Genomic DNA, 27,261 nt, shown 5'->3' with positions numbered 1-27,261 from the left:
CTGAGAATGTTGATCATAAGTATGAGTTGGATTATATCAAGTGCTTTCCTCATACACCAATAACATGATCGACACCTCCAGAAAATTTCTTAGAAATGTATTCATAATGTTTCTAATAATCTTTGATGTATCTTTGTTTTCCCCTTTCATTTTGTTTTGTTTATATGCATCACTCCCTTTTTCTTCTACAGTCTTGCCAGTCTTATTCAATCTTCTTCAGTCTTGTTAGTTTTTTAAGGAACCACGAATTTTATTGGGTATATACATGTTCATTATGGTTTTAACTTTTTGATCTATTATTTTATCCACAAATATGTAATGTCCCCCATTTTTCTTTATGATATGTTTTGCCCTAATATTAAGTTTGATATCTGAGGTATCTATATTCTAAATAATATTCTATTGTATGAATATATCACTTTTTTTAGAGATTTTATTTATTTGACAGCACAAGCTGGGAGAGCGGCAGAGGCAGAGGGAGAAGCAGGCTTCCTGCTCAATCCCAGGACCCTGGGATCATGACCTGAGCTGAAGGCAGATGCTTAACCAACTGAGCCACCACCCAGGTGCCCCATATATCACATTTTTATGTATCCATTTATCAGTTGATAGACATAGGCTGTTTGCACATTTTGGATAGCACGAATAATGCTGCTGTGAACATTTTTGTACCATAGTCCCCCCTTACGCAATTGGCATATGTTCCAAGACCCCCAGGGGATGCCTAAAAACCATGCATAGTACTGAACTCTGTATATACTGTGTCTTTTCCTATATATACATACCGATGATAAAGGTTGATTTATAAATGAGGCACAGAAGAGATTATCAATTATAGCTAAAAATAAAATAGAACAATTGTAACAATGTACTATAAGTTATATGAATGTGTTCTCTCTCTAAAATATTGTACTGTACTCACCCTTTTTTTTTTCTTAAGATTTTATTTATGAGGGCAGCCCGGGGGGCTCAGCAGTTTAGTGCCGTCTTCACCCCAGGGCGTGATCCTGGAGACCCGGGATTGAGTCCCGCATCGGGCTCCCGGGCTCCCTGCATGGGGCCTGCTTTTCCCTCTGTGTCTCTGCCTCTCTCTCTCTCTCTCTCTCTCTCTCTCTGTGTGTGTGTTTTTCATGAATAAACAAAATCTTTTTTAAAAATTTCATTTATGAGAGAGAGAAAACACAAGTGGGGCAGGGGGCGGTGGGGCAGAGGGAGAGGGAGAAGCAGGCTCCCTGCTGAACAGGCAGCCTGATCAGGGACTCAATCCCAGGACCCTGAGATCACGACCTGACCCAAAGGTAGACACCCAACAGATTGAGCTACCCAGGCACCCCTGGGCTCACCCTTCTTGTGAGGATATGAAACAATAAAATGCCTACATGAGGAGATGAAGTGAGGTGAATGACAGGCATTATAATGAAGCCTTAGGCTGTTACCCACTTTCTGATGATGTCAGAAGGAAGATCATCTGCTTCCAGACCATGGCTTGACCATGGGTAACTGAATTGCAGATAAGGGGGACTACTGTAAAAGTTTGTGTGGATATATATTTTCACTTCTCTTAGGTATGTACCTAGGTGTGGAACTGCTGGCTCATATGGAAACTCTGTTTAACTTTTTGAGGAACCACAAAACTGTTTCCCACCATAGCTGAAACATTTTGCATTTCTACTAGCAATGTAGAAGAGCTTAAATTTCTCTACATCCTTGCCAAAACTTATTTTCCATTTTCTGATGACAGCTATTGCAGTAGGTATAAAGTGATACTCATCCTTTTGATTTGCATTTCCCTAATGACTCATGGTGTTGAGTATCTTTGCATGTGCCTATTAAGTACTTAGTATATTATACTAATATAATTATACTAATAATTATAGTATATGGCTAAGTATATTAACTATAAAAGTACTTCTTAAAGGAGAGTTTCCAAAGAGACTTTGTGTTATAAACTTTCTAAGGCCTTGCATGTCTGAACTTCTCATTTTTGCATCCTCAAATGTATATAATAGTTTAGCTGGATATAATATTCTAAGTTATTTTCCTTCATCACTTAGAAAATATGACTTGATTGCTTTTTTGTCTCTACTGTTTGTTAGAAAAACTAATGTCAAGCTAATTCTTACTCTTTTGTGGACTATCTGCTCCTTCTTTCTAGCTTTTAGGATGTTGTTTTTGTCTTTGATGTTCTTAAATTTTACAATAATGTGTCAAAGTTTTGGTTTTGTTCTGTGCTCTGTCGGAATCCTTTCCAACTTTAATGTTTGAAACTTCTTTTTTTTAAGATTTTATTTATTTATTCATGAGAGACAGAGAGAGAGAGAGAAAGGCAGAGACACAGGCAGAGGGAGAAGCATCCTCCATGCAGGGGGCCTGATGTGGGACTCGATCCCAGGACTCCAGAATTATGCCCTGGGCCAAAGGCAGGCGCAAAACTGCTGAGCCACCCAGGGATCCCCCTAATGTTTGAAACTTCTTATGATTTCTGTAAATATTTTCTTTCCTAAATCCATTTTCTCTCTTTCTGGGACACATATTGTACAGATATATACATTATTATTATTATCATCTCTTAAATGTTTTTTCATATTTTCCATGTCTTTCCAGTACCTCCTGGGAAAACTCTTTCAGCTGGCCTTGATTATTACTCATTTTTCAGCTATGCAGACATTCTTTTTTTTTTTTTTTAAGATTTTATTTATTTATTCATGAGAAACACAGAGAAAGAGAGAGAGAAGCAGAGACACATGCAGAGAAAGAAGCAGGCTCCATGCAAGAAGCCCGATGTGGGATTCAATCTCAGGACTCCAAGATCACACCCTGGGCTGAAGGCAGGCGCTCAACCACTGAGCCACCTAGGTGCCTGCTATGCAGGCACTCTTGTTTTTATCCAATCTCTTGGGTTTATTCACTATTACATAGATAGTACCTAGTATTACCATTTGGTTCTTTTTTTTTTTAATTTTTATTATTTATTTATTCATGAGAGACCGAGAGAGAGAGAGAGAGAGAGAGGCAGAGACACAGGCAGAGGGAGAAGCAGGCTCCAGCACGGAGCTGAACGTGGGACTCGATCCCGGGTCTCCAGGATTACGCCCTGGGCTGAAAGCAGGTGCTAAACCACTGAGCCACTCAGGGACCCCCTAGTTCTTTATAGCTTCTTGTTTGTTATTATTGTCCTCCTATCTCAGTAAGGATCTTTATTGTGATTATTTTAAGTTCTTGATTTGTCTTATTCCATTCTGGTTCATCTAGTACAGTTTGTTCTAGTTATTGTCTCTTTTGGTGTGACTCTACTCCTCAAATATCTGATTATTTACACTTGTGAGCTTTTTTTTTTTTTTTTTTTTTTTTTTTTAGTTTATGAACAGCTATCTTAGCTGGGGATGTATACTAAGGGATGAGGCCAAGGTGGTACCCTAGCATGTGCTTCCCAAGAACTGGGTTGGGAGCCTCAAGGGACATTTCCTAAAGGCAAGTCCCAGGCACCAGAGTCAGATCTTGACCCAAACTGTGGATCTAGTCTTTCAGTTATTGTTTTCTGCTAACTTGCTTATAGTGGCTTATTTCTGTATGTTTGGCAATATTTTACTATATATCTCTGTACTTTGTAACTTCAGCTATGGGCATTCTTTGAGGCCTAGATTTAAGCTATGTCTCTCTAAAGAGTATTTGAGTTTGCTTCCTCCAGGCTCCTAGGAACATTATCAACCCTGGACCACTTCAAACTATATGTTAGCTTAAGGATTTCAGGGGGGATCCCTGGGTGGCTCAGCAGTTTAGCACCTGCCTTTGGCCCAGAGTGTGATCCTGGAGTCCTGGGATCGAGTCTCACATCAGGCCCCCTGCATAGAGCCTGCTTCTCCCTCTGCCTGTGTCTCTGCCTCTATCTCTCTGTCTCTCATGAATAAATAAATAAATAAAATCTTAAAAAAAATAAAAAAGAATTTCAGGGTCTCAGAGAGAGGATGAATTTCAACCACAAATGAATGTGACTGTTTACTGCTTGTGGTTAGGAACTCTTACAGAAGGCTCTCCACCTTGCTATCCCACCCTGAGCTGAGAGGAAAACAAAGGTCCCAGGGCATCTAGCAGGCTCAGTCCATAGAGCATATGATTCTCAATCTCAGGGTTGTGAGTTCAAGCCCCATGTTGGGTGGGTGTAGAGAATACTTAAGAAATAAAATATTTAAAAAAATACACAAAAATGGAAAAGTCTCTCCTTAGTGAGGTCAGGGATATCATTTTCATTCCCACCAATGACGTCAATTTTGGGGGTTCCATTTTTTTTAAAGATTTTATTTATTTATTCATGAGAGACAGACAGAGAGAGAGAGAAAGAGGCAGAGACACAGGCAGAGGGAGAAGCAGGTTCCATGCAGGGAGCCTGATGTGGGACTTGATCCCAGGACTCTAGGATCACACTCTGGGCTGAAGGCAGGCACTAAACCTCTGAGCCACTTGGGCTGCCCATATGGTGTTTTATATTGAGAGACTTCTCTGCACATCCAATTTTTCATAATGTCAAAAACAAAAGTCCTATATTTATTTTGTATAAAACATCAATATGCACATATTAATTTTATATAAAATTATAATTAATATATGCTATTTAGTATTTAATTCTATATTAACTGTACATTTACAGGCCGGTTCATAAGTCAGACTATTGCATGTCACCCCCGGTGCATCAGGTGTCCTGATGAAAGGACAGGCGTTCCATGAGGAGCAAGGGTTGGCAATGGTAACTTCATTTACTAAAATAGGACTCTTTCTGTGTCAGTTTCACCAGAAACCCCAAAGGCTGAGAACAAAACAATAGGCACCAAGTCTGTCCACATCCGAAAGGGAGGCGGCGCTAGATCACCTGTGCACCCCACGCTAAAAGATTGTGAAGTGGATCCTGGGAAGCACTAGCTCAGTCCTGGGAAGGATTAGCTGGGCCTCCACCTCAGCCTATGTAAGAGAATGTGAGAGGATTTCTTTGGAAGTAGTTGTCACTACTCTGGATGTTTCCTATCCTCCAAGCAGGATGGGGTGGGGGTGTCTCCTCTTTGCCTCTTGCTAAATGAGGGGGCACTTTAAGAGGATCATTTAAAGAGCTTGACACATCCTGCAGAGTCTGATGGACACACAGACCGGCGTCTGACTCACTCCTAAAAGCCTAAAGACAAACTGTTGGGTGGCTAGCTCCTGGAGAAGGCCGAAGTGGAGAGAAGGCTGCGTTGGGAATGGCTTGCCTGCCCAAAGTTCCTGAGTTCCTGTGGGCCTGATGGTGGCTCTCAAGAAAGGGAGCCAGGTTTGGTGATTTTAAGAAGGGAACGCCTGGAGGGAAGAGATGACACCAGTGGCGGGGAGGCTGCTGGTGACGAAGGGGTGGGGTGGAATCCGGAGTCACCAGAGAAGGCATGGCCTACAGGGCCACTGCAGGTGTGAGACGCCCCGAGGATGGACGGAGTCTTGAGAAGCCATGAGAAAGCACATGTGAGCAAAGCAGCCCTGAACTCTGCTACCCCCAGAGAACCCTTAGCACCCACGTACAACTGTGCTGCTCGAGGAAGGAGAGCAGGCTCAGAACGGCAGCAAGTAGTGTTTGAGGTAGTGTGTGAGGAATCAAAATGGCCCTGACCATGACCCCTGCTCTCCCTCAGGTTGCCAGGCTGGGGGAGGGGAAAAGTTTGACGTTCATGGACATTGGAGGTTTGAATAGATCACTGGATGAGACTTGTCACCACTCAGGAAAAGAGACTATTTCTGAAACGAGGAGGAGGAGGATGAGAACTCTTCAACCTGGTTGTTACACGGCAGAGACTGGAAAGGCCAGAACTCTTGTCCGGGCAGGAGGAAAAACAAAGCATTACAGCAGGTTGGCAGGGGCACTCGAGAGAAACCACACCGCTTCCTGTTTATCCCTTGCCAGTCTAGCTTGTTCTACAAACAGGTTGCATTTGAGGAGGTGAAGGGACCAGGGAGACGGAGAGGTGGGCTGTGTCTCGGCCTCTGACAGTCACAGCCAACCACAGGGAGAAGTTCTACTGGGTGAAGTTTGGAGTTTTAATGTTCTACAGGCTGGACTTTTTTTTAAAACCAAAGAAAAAAAAAAGGCTAATTGTCCTGTTATCTCTTGGAATAGCTGTGTGAACCACCCACGACTCCCTGCCAGAGAGGAAGAGCTCGGCCAGGAGGCTCCCAGCCGCCGCTGCTCTCTGCCGGCGCGGAGCAAGTCGCCTTGCTTGTCAAGGGTCACATCTACTTCTGAGTATCACAATGTGCTGCAGTTTATATGCTACAGGATACGGTCAGTTAGGTTAATTTGATTAAAAGTATTACCTTTCAATAGAAGAAAACTACTATGTAATGCAAAGTAGCCACGAAAATCCTGTAAACCACAGAGACCGAGTGATCAGCTTGTTGGAAAGTATTTCAAGACTTGTCAAACTTCAGAATTAATCGTTATTTTTCTTTTACAAGCAGCAAGTGTTTCTTAATTGCTCTCCTTCTCTGTGATGACAGAGGCTCATCAGCAGGATTGCCGCTGTGAGGCCTACAGTCTGGCTTTCCAACAGCCAGCACTCATTTGCACAGCCCTCTGTGCTACTGTCCGCGTTACAGGGCCCAGAATTATGGAGACTATATCTCCCAGACCCCTTTGCTCTCAAGGTTCTGGATGAGCTTTCTTTCTGCCCGTGTATGCATGTGAGATTTTGTAGGTGGGAGGAAAAAGTGGTATTTTTTTCTCTAGCAAAATGGGTAGGTCAGGGCAGACTTAACGTCCTGCCCTCGCCTCTGGGTGATCTGTGAGCCCCCGTCTCAGTACTCAGCGCAACTCTGATCAGCAGTGGGGGTCACTTTTGTGACCTAGGCGACAGCCCCAACCTCCTAGTAACTGCTAATAACTGCTGAACCTTGGTGGCAACTTGCCCCAGACTCCTGCAGTCCTTCAAATTGTGGCCCATAGCATCTCAATGCCCGACACTCAATTCCTGTTCGCTTGGAAGGCCTGCAGTGGGTTCTTATTTGTTGACTGACCCCGGATGGTCACAGCCCCTACCTAGCTGGTATTGTGAAAGAAATAATGGGTCCCTTTAAGTTCAAAGGAATTTTTTTAAAGCTATAAATGAGTCATCAACTGCCTTTTTAAAAGAAACTCATGAAGAGAGAACTTTGAAAATCAATCTTTAGAAATATTTATCACTATGTGATTCTGTTGCTCCAAATAATGTGTTAAACCAAGATTTTCAAAATACTGAAACGTACCAAATTACATTGCTTTCAATAAAATAATCATCTTTCTTTACTGAAATTAGCCCTTTTTTTTTACTGTTAGTAAATAAAATAATTTTCCAAATATTGTATATTTTAAAAATCCTTTTAACTCTATTCTGTGCATGTTTTTAATGTATGTACTACATTGATTCTGCAGTACATGTATGTAGTTTTAAAATAAATACAAATACTTAAGGGGGAGGCACAATCAAAAAAGTTTACAGGGGCACCTGGCTGGCTCAGTCAGTGAGTTCAAGCCCCATGTTGGGTATAGAGTTTAAGTAAATAATAAAATAACCCTTATTTAAAAAATTATAATCATTGCTTTTGGACACATACCTACAGCATCATAACTGATGGAAGCCAGTGCCTACACATGTATATTCTCTCAGATACACCCTCTTTCATTAGTCCCATCAAAACTCTCCCAGATTCCCATGACTGGCCACATAGCCAAGTCACTGCTGTAGTTGCAGAGTTAAGATTGAACCTTCTGAGTCTGTTCCCACAGTTTCTCTGGGCATGGAAAACTGATTCCAGAACTCCTCGTTTTCCCTCAAAGGCTCAAAGGACAGAATGGTGGCATCACAATGGTTGGGGAATGGAGGTTGGGTCTCTCAACATATGTATAAAAAGGTATGGGCACTGTTCTACCCCAACATGTGTGTACTCATAAGCTCAAGATGCTGGATCCCTCACATCACTGGAGTCCCTGCTCAAACGTCACCAAATCAGTAAGGACATCCCTAAATGCATTATTAAGCAGCAGGTTCCTATCTGCTGCCTCCAGCTTTACTTTTCTCCATAACACTCATCACCATTTGATAAATTTTACATTTTATTTGATTATTGTCTGTTTGTCTAGAATGGAAACTTCATGAATATAGAAGTTTTCCATATTCCACTTGCTTTTACTTCCCTAGCATCTAGTAGAGTGCCTGACTCAATGCAGATGCTCAATAAAAAATTCACTGAATGATAATATATTTGCTTTCCCAGACACTCTTGACCAATACATAGGAATATGACCCAGGTCACGCTAATTAGAAGTACTCACCTCAGAAAGTGACTCCTGGGTAAAGACTTAATCCATTCTGGCACAAGGAAAAGCAGAGAAACCACTGGTATTAGCCAGTGTCCTGGAGCAAGAGCTCTGGTGCTGGTCCCAGCTCCTGTCTACTGTCATTGTACCAGCCTTGCAAGTTCTTAGCAGTTGTGCCTCATGGTGTTTTCACTGGCTCATTCTGGAGCATGATTTTGGGTCAGGTTTTCATCTGTATAGCTTCTAAGTCTGGTCTCTGGCCTTACCAGGAAATTCTGAAAATCACCCATTATCTTTTTATCTTTTTAATAAAAATCCATTTTCTGCTATAACTTACAAAATGAAAAAAAAAAAAAAAAAAAGCTTTGGAGTTAGATTGCCTGGAGCCAAATACCAGTTAATAATGTTGATTAAACCATGAAAGTATTCTGAGATTGTTCCCCATTTGTAAGTGGTTAAAATCAGAGTACTAACTCATAGGATTATGGTTAAGGTCAAGCGAGACATTGCCTGTAAAGTGCTCTGGACATAGTTCACATACTTGCAATCCTATGTTATATAAGGGCCAACAGAAGTGTTTTGTTTGATAAACTGTTTTTAACTTGATTGCTAACATTTGAAAGTTAGGACATTTCATAAAAATGCCAGATTTACAATTATTGAAAAATCAGCAGCCCTGGCAGTACCGGGACCGTATTCCTACTTTGCAACAATGGGACTGAGCTGAAAATGTCTAGCCCCTTTGCAAGAGGTAGGAACCCACCTGGCCCGATTCACTCTTGTATTACCTGCCTTGTCTCTGCTGTAGAGTTTTTTGAGTTTGTAGCCCTGCAACTAGGAACATGAAGATTTTCTAAAGCTGCAAAATTGAGAAATTTGGCCAAATGGTCTCTACGAACTTTTTCAGACTGATTTGCTATTTTGTTGCTGTGAAATAATTCCAAAGCTTAGTGGAATTATTTTCAAAACACAGCCATCTTATTGTTGTTAATGATTCTTTGGGTTAACTGGGTTTAGCTGGGCAATTCTCTGCTCCATCTGATGTTGGCAGAGGCTGGTCATCTGGAAGTGCCACTGGATTAGGACATTCAAGATGGTTTACTCACTAGGTTGGCCATCTGTCAGCAGAGAGCTCACTTGGGGCCAACTCCATACTCCTCCTTAGGCCTTGGGGTTTTCACACATGGTAGCTAGGTAAGAAGCAGGAAGTGAAAGATGTCAGTTTTAAGGCCTGGTCTTCTACAAACAGTCCAGAATGTCACTTCTGCTATATTGGTCAAAGCTAGTCACAAGACCAGCTCAGATTCAAGAGGTGGAAGGGTGGGTGGGATGAGAAATGAGCTTCTTGATGTAAGGAGCAACAAATGCACGAGCCAACTTTGGAGACTAGTGGCTAGGTACAGCTAACATTTCATGATCATTTCTTTCTTCTTCTTCTTCTTTTTTTTTTATATTCTTTTTATTTATTCTTGAGAGAGAGAGAGAGAGAGAGAGAGAGAGAGAGAGAGAGGCAGAGACACAAGCAGAGGGAGCAGGCTCCATGCAGGGAGCCCGACATGGGTCTCGATCCTGCGTCTCCAGGATCACGCCCTGGGCTGAAGGCACGTTAAACCACTGAGTCACCCGGGCTGCCCCCATTTATTCCTTCTTAATGTAAGAATGACTTAGAGAAGAAGAAAACAGCTTCTTGGCCATTCAGAATTCAGAATTATTATTCTGTACTACAATATATCAAGTGATCCAACACCTAATTCCAATACATTCTCCCACTTCCTCAGTGCTGGCTTAAATTTGTTACATCCTTGATAGCTCCTTAAACAAATTTATATTGTTAAATAACAAAAGTTCAGCTGGCTATATTTGAAACATTGAATTGGTTTTGTTCACCAAGTCATGACTTGGGAAGCATCCCATCTAGCAAGTATAAGAGAGCTTCAAAGGGCTACATAAAGAGAGGTTTCTAAAGGTAGAAATAGTTGAAAAAAGTAAATTATTGGCTAAGGAACCCATTGTTTTAAGCAATGCTGCCTTCCTGAAGGGAACAGAAGGGGCCCATCAGGAAATTTCCTAGTGTTGACCAGGACGTTTCCATACCCCCTGGTTATAGGTTCCATTTCTGGAGGGGTCATAACTGAAAGTCAGGCTAGGTGTTAATTCTTGGTTTACTGACTTGGGACCTTAACCTAAGTGAGGCCATTTTTGCCCGCGGTTTTCTCCTTAACAGTATCAACAAAAGAATAACTGATAACATTCTCAACGCCTAATACAGATGTGCCTTTTAAAATCAGATACTTGGGAGTTACCGGGTTGATCGATATTTTATGAGTGTCACAAGGAGAGACTCATTCATTCACATCAAGCCATTCTAGTCTGGTTTCCTCTGATGTCGATCCCGGGAGTGTCGGGGTTCCAGCCAGACTGTGAGCCAGCTACCTCCAAGTGGTGACCCGGCTGGGACCCCGGGGCAGGGGGCCGTCCAGAGTGGGAATTCTGGCTCCCGGGGAAGACGAAGGAGCGCAGACTCAGGTACTTTACTTGCAAAAGGTACGGTTAACATGTAATGAGCCTTTTTAACTTTGCCCTGCGGACCACAAAGGCCTGGAGCAGTGCGGGGCCTAGACTTCCCGAGGAAGCCGGAAGCCCAAGAGGTAAACAGGGATACGAATACCAACGGCTACCAACGGCTAGGCTTCGGGCTGCGGGGGCAGGAGCGGAGGAGACAGTGGGAGAGGCTGGGCCGGTGGCGCGGAGGGCGAGAGGCAGCGGCAGCGCGAGGCCGGCGGTCACGACAGCCGGCGGCCGAGCAGTCTCAGGGGCGAGGGCCGCCTCTCCGACGTCCTGGCCTAGGAGCTAAGGCCGCGGACGCCCAGAAGCCACTCGTCCAATTCACGCAACCAGGCTCAGATCCAGAAAAAGAGCTTCTGGTTATTCCTAATGAACTAATTCCCAGGGAGTTAAACAATAACTCCCCGCCGTCCCGGGCTTATCGATGACCCGGCAATTCACAACACAAGGTCCACGTCTCCAGGCCGCCATTGGCTCCGCGGAAACGGTCTCAGCTCTTCAACCGGAAACAGAAAACTGACCGAGGCGGACGCCCCCTAAAGGCGGCTGGAGGCAAGCGAAATCCGGGCAGCCGCGACCCCGGAAGGGGCAGGCTGCTTCCGGTAACGGTCCGACGCTGCAGAAGCTCCGAGGGCGAGTCTCCGAGACGCGGCCAGTGTTCCCGGCGCGCTCCGCTCCGCGACACCGCAGGCCCACGTTTGCGCAGGCGCGGGGGTTACCGGGCAGGCACACGCGTACGCAAACCCGTGCGCGCTCCCGTTCTCCGTCCGGCGCATCGGTGCTGTTTCGAGGGTAAAGCCTTTGGAGCCGGAACGCGGACTCTTGTCCTCTGAACTACAACTCCCAGCATGCCTCACCCCTCATATTGGTACTAGGTGTGGTGTCTCAGGATAGGTTAAAAGGAGGTCTAAGTGACGGTGACGTACCAAAGGGAAAAAAATTGAATACGTTGCTGGAGCGCCTCGCTCACAGAAGCCCCAGTGGCCTAATGGATAAGGCATTGGCCTCCTAAGCCAGGGATTGTGGGTTCGAGTCCCATCTGGGGTGGTCTCGTTTTCTTTTTCACCCCCGCATTGAAAATGACTTTATTCCGTTCTTAAAGAACTATACAGAAATATGCGAACTTAATGTTACTTTTTAAAAATAGGAAGTGTATGTGTGGTTTTCCTAGGTGTTGGACTACAGTGGGAGAGAAGAAGAAACTGCATTTCCTTCTTCCGAGTCGTGCAGTGCCGTACGACTTCTGGGAAGTATTCTGAATTCCGCTGTCCTCTCTAGATACCAAAAGGTTATCTTTCGCCTTCTGTTTCAAACCAACAGCCATTCCCACAGGCTCGCTTATTCTCGAGACTCAGCGGTCAGCTAATGACGTTTCAAATGACGCAGTCAGCAAAGAACCCCCTTTCCCCTCAGCTCGGCCTTGTTCTCAGACTTTCTTAAGGACCTGGGGCATTGCTTACACTCGGCTTTCGTTTGCTTCTCTCTCAACTCCTTAGGGCGCCGCTCGGCGTTTGATTAGTAAGGCTCCGCAGAGACGGGAAGTGAGCTATTCCATTACCCCGCGTTCGAGGGGGGGGAAGCCGGCCGTCTGGGTCCGACCGTACCATTTAGCCCCTGGGCTCGGGGGGGGAGGGAGCCCGAGGGGCGTAGGGCGCCATTGGGCGCCGGGCTCCGAGGACGGGAAAATGGCGGCCTTAGGGTCCCCGGCGCGCACTTTACGAGGCCTTCTACGGGAATTGCGCTATTTGAGCGAGGCCACGGGCCGACCGTATCGCGACACCGCAGCCTATCGGTACCTCGTGAAGGCCTTCCGTGCACATCGGGTACGGAAACCCGAGCCGGCGCTGCAGCGCCCCTTCCCCGGGGAGGGGGCGACGGGGTGGGCTGTGGCGGGGCGGGGGGCGGCCGGGCGCGGCGCTCGCCTTGCGGGAACCTGGCCTCCCCCCCAGCAAAGCCGTGCCCTGGGCCGTGGTCTGTGGCCGGAGCCCCGGGGCTGACCGAGGGCGGCAGGACCGCCGAGTCGCCCCGAGGCTCTGCGTGGCCGGCGCCTGCGCCCAGGGAGGCCGAGCGGCGGCCAGACGTGCTGGGTGCGGAGCCTGGGGGGCTCGCCGCAGCGCCCGCCCACCTTCTCGCCGCCCCCGGGAGGCACTCCGACCACCCATCTTTGAGGCAGAAAAGAGACCCGGCATAGGAGGAATGTGAAGGCCTTGGCGGGAGCTGTGTTTTACTTCTCTGGTCTCTGTGCACCCCTCAAGGGAACGGTGCTTGCAGGGCTGAGCTAGGCACCTGCAGCGAGGTGTCCTGTCCCTACGTTAACGTGGGGCCTGACCTCCTACACCGACGTTTTTTTTTTGCCTTATGTAGCAGATAAACTTCAACATATGGGAGGCCGTCCTTGGGAAATTGCTTCCTGAAATGCACACTCCGTACATCTTCCCTTTAGGCGAGAGCGGCTTTCAAGCGGGGTAACAGGCTCAGGGACGCTGACCTGTGCGAGGAGCGGTCTAGGAACAGCTAGCACCTGGGTTCCCAGATGGGAGTCTCACATTTACTGGCTGTCTCTGGAGCTTCGGATGGGTCTTGAGGAAGCTGGAAGCAGCGATCTCTGAGATAGTATGTTGGGGCGGCACTTTGGACCGCAGGGTAGGAAGCCCACTGTCTTTTGGGCAATTTGGAGAAAGGGAACCAGCCTCTTGGGAGTTAGATGCAATGTATTAGAACTAAAATTAAAAAATTCAAAATTTTTGTATAATGTATTGAGTAAACTCTATGCCTAATGTGGGTCTAAAATGCAAGAATTTTAAAAAGATTTTTTAAAAAGATTTTATTTATTAGAGACACACACACACACACACACACACAGGCAGGCTCCAGGCGCCCGACGTGGGACTCGATCCGGGGCCTCCAGGATCAGGCCCTGGGCTGAAAGTGGCAGTAAACCGCTGAACCACCCAGCCCAAGAATTTTATTTTATTTTAAAGATTTTATTTATCCATTCATGAGACACACACACACACACACACAAAGAGAGGCAGAGACCCAGGCAGAGGGAGAAGCAGGTTCCATGCAGGCAGCCCGATGTGGGACCCGATCCGGGACTCCAGGATCTCGCCCTGAGCCAAAGGCAGACACTCAACCACTGAGCCACCCAGACATCCCTACCCAAGAATTTTAAAAAGATTTATTTGAGAGAGATTCTTATTTGTGTGAGAGAGAGAGTGTGGGTAGAGGAAGAGGGCGTGAGAAATCACCAGCAGACTCCTCGCTAAGCCTGGACCCGCTGCAGGCTCAATCTCCCAACCCTGAGATCATGACCTGAGCTGAAACCAAGAGCCCAGCGCCAAACTGACCCAGCCACTCAGTCGCCTCTAAAATTCAAAAAAAATTTTAAAGGTGAAAATCTTAAGAGACTTTTAAGAACTTGACTAAAATTATGAATAAGGTGCACAGGAGTCCTGTCTTTTTTTCTTTTTTTAGATTAATTTATTTATGATAGACACACACACAGAGAAAGAGAGAGAGAGACACAGGAAGAAGAGAAGCAGGCTCCATGCTGGGAGCCCGACGTGGGACTCCATCCAGAGACCCCAGGATTGCGCCCTGGGCCAAAGGCAGGCCCTAAACCGCTGAGCCACCCGGAGATCCCAGAGTCCTGTCTTTTAAGAAATCTGCAGGCTGAGGAACCATAGGGCAAAGCACATAGAATAAGTAAGCGCCAAGAGAATAAACAACAGGAGGATCTTGTGTGGGGATGTGGTGGGATTTCAGGAGGAAAGTCGCTAAGCAGGGACTTGAAAAATTAAGTTAGCAAGCAAATGAGGGTTAGGGAAAATGAAGTCCAGGGCAAAAAGCTGTACCACCGAAAGTCCAGAGGTAAGAAGGGACAGTTGAGAACGATTGAAGCTTAGGGTGATATGGTAGGTGAAGTAGATGTGATAGGCAGGAATTTGAACTTCATTGTAAATGTAATGGAAGGTCGTTTACGGTGACCTTCCTTAGGATGGAAGTTCATTCTAAGATTTTTAAAGTGACATGTTTATAGGTGTACCTTGTGGAGGCAATGTTATTGCCCTTGAGAGAGGCTTGGTAATGGCTCTCAAATTCCTTGGAAATACATAAAAATCCATGCTCCAAATTCCAGAAACACCATTCTGTGGAATGCATGTGAGGACATGGGGAATGCTTTCTGTTTCCGTTGGCTCAGAGCTAACTCGGTAACCATCAATGCCCATTTTCTGTATCCTTTCTCTAAACTGAAGGGGTTCATTTAGGGAGGAACTTCTGCTTTTCCTTAGAGAAGATACAGTTTTCATTTTCGTTCTTTTTTAGGATTTATTTGTTTGAGAGAGAGCACGGGCAGGAGGGGCAGAGGGAAAGGCAGAGAGATCCCAAGCTGACTCTAGGCAGAGTGGCACTCTATCCCAGGACCCTGAGATCATGACGAGCTAGAGCTAAAATAGAGTCAGATGCTTAACCAACTGTGCCACCCAGGCACCCTGAGTTTTTTCATTTGAACTCTTTTGGTCTCTTGTTATTCATTTACTATGTATGTTGCTGGCCCTTCTCTCCTGACTCCTGCTGCAGGCTCAGCTGAATCAGGATCCATATTCTCCTATCCTACACTGACATAGAATTCCTGTTTAAAATCCTATCAATTTGGGCTTATATGATAGAAATGGATGTTACAAAAAAAATTAAAAAAAAAAAAAAAAGAAATGGATGTTACCATTTGTTGATGTGTGACAGTGTTGGTCACTCATAAATTTTTATTTATTAAAAGTTAAATGGGGGCAGCCCAGGTGGCTCAGTGGTTTAGCGCCGCCTTCAGCCCAGGGCCTGATCCTGGGGATGAGTCCCATGTTGAGCTCCCTACATGGAGCCTGCTTCTCCCTCTGCCTGTGTCTCTGCCTCCCCCCCACCCCCATGAATAAATAAATTAAAAAAAAATCTTTAAAAAAAAGTTAAATGGTTAGAGCAGATGAATTCGTTTTTTGAGCAGCTTATGAGTGCCATTTTCACATGTGATCTGCACCTCTGTGTGTGTGTGCATCATGTGCAGATCTTAAACCAAACTTTCTAGTTTTCAGATTCTAACTCTATGTATTCAAATAAAGAAAGGTGAAAGAAAGGTGTTTATGTAGGCAGTGGTACCCAGAGATTATTTCTGCAATTAGGTATACGCAGAGCTCCTTAAGTCACTTGAAGTCATGCACACATATCTTTCACCTTTCCTGCCCTCTGCTCACAACCTCTGAACACAAAACTAGTCAAATACAGGACAGAGTACTAAATCTAGAAATTAATTATGACTTCTGAATAGATAGAGTCAGAATCTGGATTTTTCAGATGGATAAATTGAAAGCAAGTATAATTACTAATATGAAAATATGCATATTACTTATATATAACCTTCATTTTGTTACTGCTGAGGACAAAGCTATTATTTTTTCAGACAAAATGGTTTTACTTTTCATTGAGCTGAAAGACCTACCACATTAACCAAAGTCAGAAATATAAAAAGCAGGGGATCCCTGAGTGGCGCAGTGGTTTAGCGCCTGCCTTTGGCCCAGGAGATCCTGGAGACCCGGGATCGAATCCCAAGTCGGGCTCCCAGTGCATGGAGCCTGCTTCTCCCTCTGCGCCTCTCTCTCTCTCTCTCTCTCTCTCTGTGACTATCATAAGTAAATAATAATAATAAAAAAAAAAGAAATATAAAAAGCAGGCTTTCATTTGTTTGAGGGGGAGAAAATTCTATATTTTATTCCTGAGGCGACATTAATGATAATAGTTCCCCATCTCTTCAGTGGTTGAAACCTCTCTGGGCTTTAGTTTCCTCGTTTGTAAAAGATTTGTAAGACCAGGGAGTTGAAATGAAAGAACTTTTTTTCAGTATTAAAATCTGAGGACACTAAATGAAATTCCTCAGTGATACTCCTTGTAAAATTCCTCTTCAATTAATTGGAGGTCAGCTTTCCTAATGAATAACTATAGTGTGCCTCTACATATGTAATTAGTATATGCATATACATGTTTATATTTCCTCTGTACAACTTCCTTTCATTCTAGAGAATGCTTATGAAATATCTTGCCCTGTATCTTAGCTGGGCTGTTTCTTTTTTTAATTTTTAAAAATTATTATTATTATTATTTTTAGCTGGGCTGTTAATAAAGTATGTGACCTTGCTACTTTCTAGGTCACCAGTGAGAAGTTGTGCAGAGCCCAACATGAGCTTCATTTCCAAGCTGCCACCTATCTCTGCCTCTTACGCAGTGTTCGAGAACACGTGGCCCTTCACCAGGAATTCCATGGCAAGGGTGAGCGCTCCGTGGAGGAGTCTGCTGGCTTAGTGGGTCTCAGGTTACCCCAGCAGCCTGGAGGGAAGGGCTGGGAGCCATGAGGATGGACAGATTCCTCCGATGCTGCTGTCATAGAAGGATTTAATCATTTCCTTCAATATGTATTTATCATTAAATTTCTGTATAAGTTTAGGGTTTTTCTCTGTAATTTTGTCGACTGTTTCTTAGGGAGGTTTTATCCTTCCAGTGAATTTACTGAACTTCTTACATTAGGTTGATTCATGCTCTCAATCTACTTTTAAAACTATTATTTTTATGTTAAAGGTATACAAGCTTACTGTTTGAAGTAACTCATGGTACAGAAAATAAAATAAAACCTTTTTTCTTTTCCCTGCCCCTCCCCTATTGCATCCCCATTACCAGGTGGTAACTTTTGCTAACAGTTTGGTATCTGTCTTTCCAGCTATTTGCTATGCTTATACAGCATACATTTATATGTACAGATAATCTACTTTATTTAAAGATATACAAATATTGTTTTTAAGGGCTCAGAAAACAGATGGCATATCAAATAGGGTTACGGATAGAAGGTTAATGAAGGGGTATAGAAAGATGTGGGCTAAACTATAGTTAACAAATTGTGAAGCTCCTAGGGGCTAGCACCGGTTGAAAGCTATTCCCTCCATATGCTGACGGAATTGACCCTTAGGTATAGGAATATGGCCACCACGCACCTGCAGGCTGCAGGCAGGAAGTCCAGGGAGAGGGAGATGGAATGAGTGTACTGACTTCTGCTTTTTCATCTGTCAAATTACTCTTCCTCTTGAATTTTCTTTCAAGGTGAAAGATCCATGCCCTTGGCTGACCGAGTCAGCTTTGGCTTCGTTCTGTATTCCTGTCTTTCCCTACTCTTTATCTAATCAGGAATTTCTGCTTCTGCGATGGCTCTAACATCCATTCCCCCCTTCTCAGTCTTCATTACCTCTCTTTTAGTTCTAGCACTGATAATCTTTTGACTGAACTATCAAACTAGTCTCCTAAATGGTCTCTTTGCCTCTAATGATCTCAAATAGAAATTACTCTCTCTGCAAACTACCAGCAGTTCTTTATCTGTGTCCGCTTTGTGATCTGTGTCAGTTTCTTGTAGGCATGCCTTTACAACTTCTTTTTTGCTGAACTGCAAGCTCCTGAAGAGTAAGGACCATGTGTCATTCATCTATGTAGTCTCCAAAGCACCTCCTTCCACAGTGATTTTTGCACATAGCATTATTCAGTATTTTGAATACGTGGCTCAGTGAGCACTACTCACCAGATGTACAATCCGAACAGATGTATTCATAAAACATTTTAAAACACTATCTAAGAGATTAACTTGAAAACAATAGTATTAGAGGACAAGTGAGCATTTATTCAATTAATGGATCAAAAAAATAGAAATACTTAACATACTTTTTCCCCCCCGTTTTACTTCATGGGCATGAGTATATTGTTATCTGAAGATATTTTACTTTGGTAAAATGAAACCAAAGGATTAGGGTAGGTTGATATTTTGATTTCTTTTGTTGTTACAATATTGTATATACAATAAAGATTTGAGGAAGAATTGTTTAACCAGGGTAAGATATTCTAGGTTTGAAGTGATAGAAATCTAGGTTTTAATCTACTTTTATAATTTACCAGTTGTGTTATCTTGGGCAGGTTAGTTGACCTGAGCTTATTCCATACCTCTTCTATAAAATGGGAATGCCAACAAGATGGTTGTAATAAATACATAAAAAATGAGTGCCTGACAAAAAAGAAAATCTTACATACTCTCATTCTTTTATCATGAACCTTTCTCTAAACTCTTGCCATCTGTCTTCTGGATTATACACAGGGTTTTTTTTTTTTTTTTTTTTTTCAGGTTAAATACTTTGCTCAGACCATTTCTATCCATATATATTCAAACCTTACTAATGGACTTATAAAAGTCTTACTAAGACTTATAAAAGTCTTACTAATGGACTTATAAAAAAATTAGCTGAACTTGTTTTAGAAATAGAAGGAAATGATTTTGGAACATAAGCTATTAAAGATAAACTTTCTGTACTGAGAAGTTCCAAGAACTGGGGTTTTGGCACTGTGTTCACTTACTATAGATTGGTTTTGTTTTTAATTTATCCATTTTAGAGAGAGCACACACATGAGGTAGGGGAGAGGGAGGGGAGAGAGAGAGAGGGAGAGAAACTCAAGCAGCTTCACACCAAGTGGAGCCTGACACAGGGCTTGATCTTACGACCCTGAGGCCATGACCTGAGCCAAAACCAAGAGTCAGATGCCCAACTGACTTGAGACACTCAGGTGCCCCTACTATAGTTTTTGACGTGGTACATGCTTTATCACATTTCTCCGTTTGCTGTCTCTTACCCTCTGTCTTTTGATTTCAACTGCTTCCTTTCATTGAATTAGAGTAGCATTTAAATATGCGCAAGGCTCTTCCATCTAAAAACACTCAACCATAGGGTGTACCTGGGTGGCAAATTCAGTTAAGTGCTGACTCTTGGTTTTGCTCAGGCCATGATGATCTGGTGGGATTGAGCCTGCATCGGGCTTCATACTCAGAATGGAGTCTGCTTTAGTTTCTCTCTCATTCATCCTCTGCCTTTCCCCACTGCATTCTCTCTCTCTGGAATAATCTTTAAGAACACTCAACCTCACACAGATGCCTTTTCAGCTATTACCTCTTCACAAATTGAATGTATTTAATGAATGAATTATACTCATTTTCTACATTTTATCTTTTTATGTTTTTTTAAGTAATCTCTACACCCAATATGGGGCTCAAGCTCACAACTTTGAGATAAGAGTTGCACGCTCCTCTGCCTGAGCCAGCCAGGGACCTCTCATTTTCAACTTTTTAAAATATGAAATAGGCTGTAGTGAGATATAATTTATGTATAATAAATATACCCATTTTAAGTGTGGTCAATGAATGACAAGTGTATACATCTGTGTAATGACTACCCTATTAAAGCTATAGAACATTTCCATCAGCCCCAGAAGTTGCCCTGTTCCCCTCTGTAGTCAATCCACCTTCCCCACACCTGTTCCCAGGTGGCAACTACCAACCTGCTTGCTGTCAGCATAAATTAGTTTCACCTGCTCAGAATTTTCATCCACATGCACTCTTAAACTTCTTTTCCTCAGGATACTGATTTTGAGATTAATAATCTATGTTGTTGCATGTATCCATTTTCTGGATTTTTCATTGCCCAATCATCCTCAATCGACTGTAGTCTGGTTTCTGCCCCACCACTCTACCAGAACTGCCTTGCAAGGTTACAGATAACCTTCAGGTCACTAAACTCAGCAGATTATTCCTTACCTTACTTGATCTCTTTTCTTGCTCTAACCATTTGTCTTTAGTTTACTCTCCTGCATATCCCTAACATGTTGACGTTCCTCAGTTTCAAATCTAGGTTATTACCTCACATCTGATATACTTCCCCTGGGTGAGAGCACCTCGACTTCCCAGGCTCCAATTATCATAAACAGCAAACTCTAGTCCCAAGTTCTCCTGTAGATACCTATGTCCAGCTACTTCAAAGACAACACCACTTAGATAATTTAAAGGCATCTCAAATTCAATCCATACAAAATAGAACATCTCATAAATGTCCTCTCTAGTACTGACATATGTACTCATTCTCGACTGCTTCCTCCTTCATACCCTCAGTTAATCACCAAATTAGGTTCTATCTCCCAAGAATCCCCTGAATCTAATACTCTAGTTCAGACCTCTTATCTCATGCATCTTCCCTGAAACACTTACTTGTCCCTTGTAAATGTAGCACATAAAGGCATATACTTGGCTTCAGTTGTGTAGTAACAACTTTGTACTGAAACTGATCTACACTTTTGGTGGGTTTGTAGGGTTAGGGATACAAAGAGTAAAGGCTAGGACCCACCAAGGTAGGCACTTAATACTCTGCACCCACTTGAATCTAGACCCCTGAAGTTCAACCTGAAAGATGAACTGTATTTTAACACAGATTTTTGTCATTTTGGTGGTCATGAGGAATTAAGGCTTTGAGCCTGTATTACGGTGGTCCTTGACTAGTAAGTTCTTCTGTTACCTATCAGAGAAAAAAAATCTCTGGAGGAAGATAGCATTATATCCTACTCAGGCTTATATTATTATCATATGTACTTTTTCAAATACATGTTCAACATATGAAGATAACCAGACACACAAGAAAACAAGACTCTGTAAGTAAAAAACAGCAGAAACAACAGACAACAGAAGCAAACTACAAAAACCATCGGATAATTTGGATTTAGCCAACTTGGATTACAAAACAATTAGGTTCACTAGGGTCAAAGAATAGCCAGGCTTGGAAATTCTATCAAGGAAGCAGAAACTATTAAAAAAAAAAAAAAAATGACACGTAGACTTGAAAAAGACCCAGTAAAAATTCTAGAACTGAAAAATAATTGAATTGATGGATTTTATTTTTTAAAATATTTTTAAAAGATTTTATTTATTTATTCATGAGACACACAGAGAGAAAGGCAGAGAAACAGGCAGAGGGAGAAGCAGGCTCCATGAAGGGAGCCTGATGTGGGACTTCATCCCAGGTCTCCAGGATCACACCCTGGGCCAAAGGTGGCGCTAAACCACTGAGCCACCCAGGCTGCCCTAATTGATGGATTTTAATAGCAGACTAAAGGCAGACTAAAGGCAGACTAGATGCAGCTGAAAAGAGACTAGTGAACTAGAAAATTTGTCAAAAGAAAATCAGGAAGGCAGCTTGGCAAGACAAAGTAGAAAATGCAGAGAGTAAAGAGATAGGATACAGTGAAAATCATCTTAAAAACATTTATTTGGGGATCCCTGGGTGGCGCAGCGGTTTGGCGCCTGCCTTTGACCCAGGGCGCGATCCTGGAGACCCGGGATCGAATCCCACGTCAGGCTCCCAGTGCATGGAGCCTGCTTCTCCCTCTGCCTGTGTCTCTGCCCCTCTCTCTCTCTCTCTCTCTCTGTGACTATCATAAATAAATAAAAATTAAAAAAAAAAAAAAAAAAAACATTTATTTGGAGCTCCAGAAGTTGATGAGAGAAACAATAAGAATAGCTAAACATGGAGCCACCTGGGTGGTCCAGTTGGTTGGCGGGCCAACTCTTGATTTCTGCTCAGGTCATGGTCTCAGGGTCCTGGGATCAAGCCCCACATCAGGCTCTACATTCAGTGGAAAGTTGGCTTGGAATTTTTGCTCCTCTCCCTCTGCTCCACCCCACACCCCCCTCCCTGCACACATACGCTCTCTTTCAAAATAAATAAATCTTTAAAAACTGAATGAGGGATGTCTGGGTGGCTCAGTGGTTGAGTGTCTACCTTTAGTTCAGGGCATGATCCCAGGGTCTCGGGATTGAATCCTGCATCAGGCTCCTCGCAGGAAACCTGCTTCTCCCTCTGCCTATGTCTCTGCCTCTCTATTTCTCATGAATAAATAAAATCTTTTTTTAAAAAAATAAAAGCTGGATGAATCCTAAAAGCAGAAAAAATAAATCCACACCCAGATACATTATAGTAAAATTGCAGGAAACCAAGAGCCAAAAAGGACAAAATTAAAGCAGGCAACCATCTGGAAAGGAGTAACAGACTGAAAACTGACTTCGCAGGAGCAATGGAAGCTAAAAGGCACCAGGAAGATGGAATGTACATGCTGAAAGAAACTTCAAACCTAGAATTCTATACCCAATAAAAATACCCATCTTGAATTAAGAAAAGGCAAAAGGATTTCAGATAAACAGAAATGGGACAGTTCCCCACTAGCAGACCAACACAAAAGCAAACTCAGGTTAGGCAAACTTCTGTAAAAAGCCAGATAGGAAATATTTCAGTCTTGCTGGCCCTACAGTATGCTGTCACAACCACTCAACAATACTGTGGTCGTGCAGAAGCAACCAGAGACAATAGTAAATGAATGAGAGCCTGGCGGTATTCCAGTGAAACTATTCAGAAAAATGGGCAGTGGGTTGGATTTGGCCTGTGGACTGTAGATTGCTGACTCCTGTCCTAAAGTTTAAACTTCAGACAAAAGGGAAATGATCCCAGATGGAAAGGCAGAGATTCCAGAAGGAATAAAGAGAAAAAAAAAAAAAAGTGGCCAATAAATGAACAGTATATGAAATTTGGTTTTACAAAATGGAACTAAAATTTATGATAACAGGCATATAACTTCAGGATAGGTTAAATGGAGTTAATCTTCTAGGTTCTTTATACTATAATCTGGGGGAAGTGAGAAGGTATTAAGAATGCCTATTATAACTTTTAGGGTAACTCCTAAAAGAATAAAATAAAACTTTCAAACTACTCGAAGGGGTTAAAAAGAATGATTAGGAAGCAGGCAGGAGAGAAAATTAAATAGACAAATAGTCAAGAACTTTAAGTCCAAACATGAATAATTATATAAGTGAATAAATGCTTCAGTTAAAAGTGAGTATCAGATTAAGTTAAAAAAGGATATGCTGTTTATAAGAGACCCATTTAAAATGTCAGCACCAGGAAAGCAGGAAGTAAAAGATAAAAACTAAGTTCTCTTCCTTAACACATTAATTATTCAACATGTTAGTCTAATTCCAACCTAAGGATATTGTTTTTCAGATCATACTGTACATATGTACATGTAATATGCCTCCCTCTAGAAAATAAAAATCGACTTTGTACACTTTCCTCTCATTGAAAATTGTTTTCAGTGATATTCATAGTGTATGCAGTTCGAATTTTGAGATCTTTGAATAATTGGAGGGAAACTATTTTGTCAGTTAAAAAAGACCATGTGATTTAAAAATTTTTTTGGCCCAATATGCATTTATATATATATTTTAAGATTTTATTTATTCATGAGAGAAACAGAGAGGCAGAGAGATAGGCAGAGGGAGAAGCAAGCTCCATGCAGAGCCTAATGTGGGACTGGATCCCAGGACCCCAGGATCATGACCTGAGCCAAAGGTAAGATGCTCAACCGCTGAGCCACCTGGGTGTCCCAGCTTTAATCTTTTTAAAGTAATTTTCACACCCAATGTGGGGCTTGAACTCACAACCCTGAGATCAAGAATCACATTCTTTACTGCCTGCGCCAGCCAGGTGCTCCTTGGCCCAACGTGCATTCAAAGGGATCTTGGGACTGCTTACTATTTTATGTTTTTTTACTAATCTTGGTAAGTTCCAGGCTGAAGCACATAACTTTTTTTTAATTTTTAAAAAATTTTTATTTATTTATGATAGTCACAGAGAGAGAGAGAGAGAGAGGCAGAGACACAGGCAGAGGGAGAAGCAGGCCCCATGCACTGGGAGCCCGACGTGGGATTCGATCCCAGGTCTCCAGGATCGCGCCCTGGGCCAAAGGCAGGCGCTAAACCGCTGCGCCACCCAGGGATCCCTGAAGCACATAACTTTTTAAAAAAAGATTTATTGAAAAACAAAAAGATTTATTGAGAGGGAGAGAGAGAGAGGAAAAATGAGTGGGGGCACAAGAGCAGGGAGAGGGAGAAGCAGGCTCCTTGATGAGCGGGGAGCCTGAAACGGGTTGGACCCCAGGATGCTGGGATCATGACCTGAGCTGAAGGCAGACGCCCAACCAACTGAGCCAGCCAGGCGCCCCGCACCCAAATTTTTAATGAAAAAAATTTACCATTATTTCTTTTCCAAGTGTCTAGGAAGAAACTAGGTCTCACTTTAAGGCATTAATATTTTACAAAAATGTCTAAAAAATGACCAGGCATTTTGTTAGCTTATTGAGTCCTCACAGCAATGCTATAAATTATGTGTTTATATCCATAAACAGGATATTAAGAAAGAAATTGCTCAAGGTCCCAGTTAGCAATCAGTCGGCTAGGACTTTGAATCCAAGGCGATGATGTCAAGCAACGAACACTGGCTTGCTTTCCCATGGTCAATGCTGCCGACACACTGAAAAGGCCTTATTCTTCAAACTTCTCTCTTAAGCAGAAAAAAAAAAAAAAAAAGGAAGTTCTCTAGAATGTCACCTTTCCTGAGAACCCTGCTTTTTAGGTCTAAATTTAGACTAACAGTCTCCTGTTAAAATTAATGATGATCTCTCCGAGCAGGTTAGATCATCTGTTTCCTCAGTGTATTAGTTTCGGTATTCTTTCCCGAAACCCGATTTACCCTAATTCGGGGTGGGGGGCGGGGGAGGGGTGGCGATTGGCCTCGGCGCATCGACGAAGGGGGGTGATCCAGACGTCCCATCTCCAGGGCTCCTTTTGTAGGTCAGGGCGGCAGCGGGGGGAAAGACTGAGCGCACGACATTCTGGGCGCGCCCCTGAAAGAGTCAATGGGCCAGGGAGTGAGCGTTGGAAACATGCCTGTAAGGAGCTACGAAGACTGCTAACCTCGGTCGAACCGACGGGCAAGGCCTCCACTTGCTTCCGACTCGGGGTAACGCTCTGGCAGGTTTGCCAATCTGGCCGCGGCTCGCCAGCACCCGGCGCCGCACCGCACGAGCCCCCTCGCAGCTGGCAGCGCGAGGTTTGGCGCCTCGGGCAGATCCGGCTCGAGGGTCGTTCGATAACCAGAGTCTCGCGAGATCTGGGGGAAAGGGGCGCGAGAAGCCCGCGTGCACGCGCCCGAGAGCCGTTAGGGTGGAACCCCGCCCGGGCGGGGCGGGTGGAGCAGATACAGTTGGACGCCAGTTGGTGGAGCCCCCGCGGGAAACAACTGAGCGCGAGGAGCGTGCGCGCACACGTCGCGGCGACGGTGGCGGCGAGCGGCGTCAGAGCTCGAAGGGGGGGCTGACGGCTTCTGGCGGGTGGCGGTGTCGGAGGCGAGCGCTTGCTTAGCCCGTAACGCTTCTGTCCCAAGACCCGACGGAGAGTGAGGGAGCGAGGGTCGCTTTCGGGGGCTGCTGCCTTCCCCTGACGCACCGTCGTGAGGAGCGCAGCCCGGACTCTCCTGCAAGCCCTCCGGCTCCCTTTCCACACGCCTTGAGGCGGCGGCGGCGGCGGCGGCGGCAGCTGAGACAGCGTCTCACCTTCCCCCACCCCTTCCCCTGTCCCCCCCGCCCGAAAGGGCCCGGTCTGCGCCCCACCCCCGCCCGCCCGCTCGCTACGCTGCCGCCATGTCGGCGCAGGCCCAGATGCGCGCGATGCTGGACCAGCTGATGGGCACCTCCCGGGACGGTAAGTGTCTGCCAGTGCCCTGGGGGTGGGGGAGGGGACGGGGACGGCGACGGGCAGGGGCTCCGCGGGCGTACCTGGGCTTGCGTGTGTGGCTGAGTAAGGGGCTCCCAGATTGGTAACACGAGGGCCCGGCTCCCGTCCCCTCCAATCAGGGCCGGGCAGGCGGGCATGGGGGGCGGTGACCGAGCGGATTGGCGGGAACCGCTGCCAATGGGGTCAGGCGGGGCCTGGAGGCAGAAAGGAGAGTTTGAGATTCAGTGTTGACTTGTCTGGGACGGGAGAGCCCGCGTCTCTGCTGGCGTAGTCGGTCGTCCGGTTCTGTGGCTGATTAGGTGCCGGTGGACCGCTAAAGCCTCCGCCCCCTGGACTGATTCCTTGAGCCAGAGCTGTGGGATCGTCCCTCGCCGCCGCCCTCCAGAGCATCCAGACAGAACTGCCCCCCGCCCCGCCCCCCGCCCCCCGCGCCCTACCTGGGTCCGGAGGAAACCTTCCCCTCGAGCCCCGCCCCAGCAGTGCACTCTCGGTCCCCACGGTCCTGCTTATGGAGAAAATCTGACCCAAACCATGGTTTCGTGAAGTGGGTGTGTTTGGCCCCATTTTGTGAAAAGAAAAATGTTACGGCCTGTTTTTTTTTTTTTTTTTTTCCTTCCGAGAGACCTCCATTTTGTTAGAGAATTTAATAGAAGCTTTGTTCAGTAAATATTGACAAATCTCGCATGTGCCCCAAATAGAACCATTTTGAAAATGTGGTGCCCAGTGGAGTAGACTTGAGGGGAAAAAACAACGATCTTTTTAGGCACTTAGGTTAGAGCTGATGTAGAAGATCACTAATCCTGGATATCTTTTTGTCATAAAGAGAATTTCTAAATGAAAAGATGAAATGCTGTTGCTTTTTTGGTGATAATCATGT

The 27,261-nt window shown here is 44.5% G+C and overlaps 4 protein-coding genes, 1 long non-coding RNA gene and 1 other non-coding gene across 8 annotated transcripts in view; 4 read left to right on the top strand and 2 right to left on the bottom strand.

Annotated features, from left to right (window-relative positions):
- Window positions 1-7,291, top strand: part of UBN2 (ubinuclein 2) — an 87,142-nt gene extending 79,851 nt beyond the window's left edge. Inside the window, exon 15 of the mRNA XM_038559416.1 lies at window positions 4,781-7,291. Within this exon, the coding sequence (XP_038415344.1) occupies window positions 4,781-4,819 (39 nt within the window). The 3' untranslated portion in view covers window positions 4,820-7,291. The remainder of the gene's footprint in view (window positions 1-4,780) is intronic.
- The window catches only part of LOC111090238, a 28,293-nt gene extending 16,351 nt beyond the window's left edge, over window positions 1-11,942 (bottom strand). Inside the window, exons 1-3 of one of the 3 annotated variants that reach the window (XR_005371248.1) lie at window positions 10,609-11,942; window positions 9,412-9,495; window positions 8,321-8,580 (exon numbers count right to left, since the gene is read on the bottom strand). This is a non-coding gene — a long non-coding RNA (uncharacterized LOC111090238). Of the gene's footprint in view, window positions 1-8,320; window positions 8,581-9,411; window positions 9,774-10,608 lie in introns of those variants that run through there. The other 2 variants (XR_005371250.1, XR_005371249.1) reach the window with 2 other exon arrangements.
- TRNAR-CCU lies at window positions 11,845-11,917 on the top strand. The gene has a single exon. It is a non-coding gene; the product is annotated as a tRNA-Arg (tRNA).
- FMC1 (formation of mitochondrial complex V assembly factor 1 homolog) lies at window positions 11,926-17,359 on the top strand. The gene is made up of 2 exons (NM_001131061.1): window positions 11,926-12,693; window positions 17,065-17,359. The coding sequence occupies exons 1-2, from the start codon at window positions 12,556-12,558 to the stop codon at window positions 17,266-17,268; spliced, it is 342 nt and encodes a 113-aa protein (NP_001124533.1). The 5' UTR covers window positions 11,926-12,555; the 3' UTR covers window positions 17,269-17,359.
- A 7,436-nt stretch (window positions 17,360-24,795) lies between these two features.
- LOC119869570 lies at window positions 24,796-26,292 on the bottom strand. Its single transcript, XM_038560564.1, has 3 exons — window positions 26,287-26,292; window positions 25,342-26,249; window positions 24,796-25,152 (listed from the first exon to the last, which is right to left on the bottom strand). The coding sequence occupies exons 1-3, from the start codon at window positions 26,290-26,292 to the stop codon at window positions 25,134-25,136; spliced, it is 933 nt and encodes a 310-aa protein (XP_038416492.1). The 3' UTR covers window positions 24,796-25,133.
- Window positions 25,921-27,261, top strand: part of LUC7L2 (LUC7-like 2 (S. cerevisiae)) — a 62,181-nt gene continuing 60,840 nt past the window's right edge. Inside the window, 1 exon segment of the mRNA NM_001131056.1 lies at window positions 25,921-26,351. Within this exon segment, the coding sequence (NP_001124528.1) occupies window positions 26,291-26,351 (61 nt within the window). The 5' untranslated portion in view covers window positions 25,921-26,290.

The sequence above is a fragment of the Canis lupus genome, chromosome 16 (assembly GCF_011100685.1).
Source record: "Canis lupus familiaris isolate Mischka breed German Shepherd chromosome 16, alternate assembly UU_Cfam_GSD_1.0, whole genome shotgun sequence".
In the NCBI taxonomy this organism is placed as follows: Eukaryota; Metazoa; Chordata; class Mammalia; order Carnivora; family Canidae; genus Canis; species Canis lupus.
This window is presented reverse-complemented; position numbering and strand designations above follow the sequence as displayed.

Bases quoted from the DNA above. Each gene is read 5' to 3' on its own strand.
- FMC1 (NM_001131061.1), top strand. From the start codon at position 12,556: ATGGCGGCCTTAGGGTCCCCGGCGCGCACTTTACGAGGCCTTCTACGG. The intron at 12,694-17,064 runs GTACGGAAACCC...GCTACTTTCTAG, and splicing joins AGGCCTTCCGTGCACATCGG to GTCACCAGTGAGAAGTTGTG.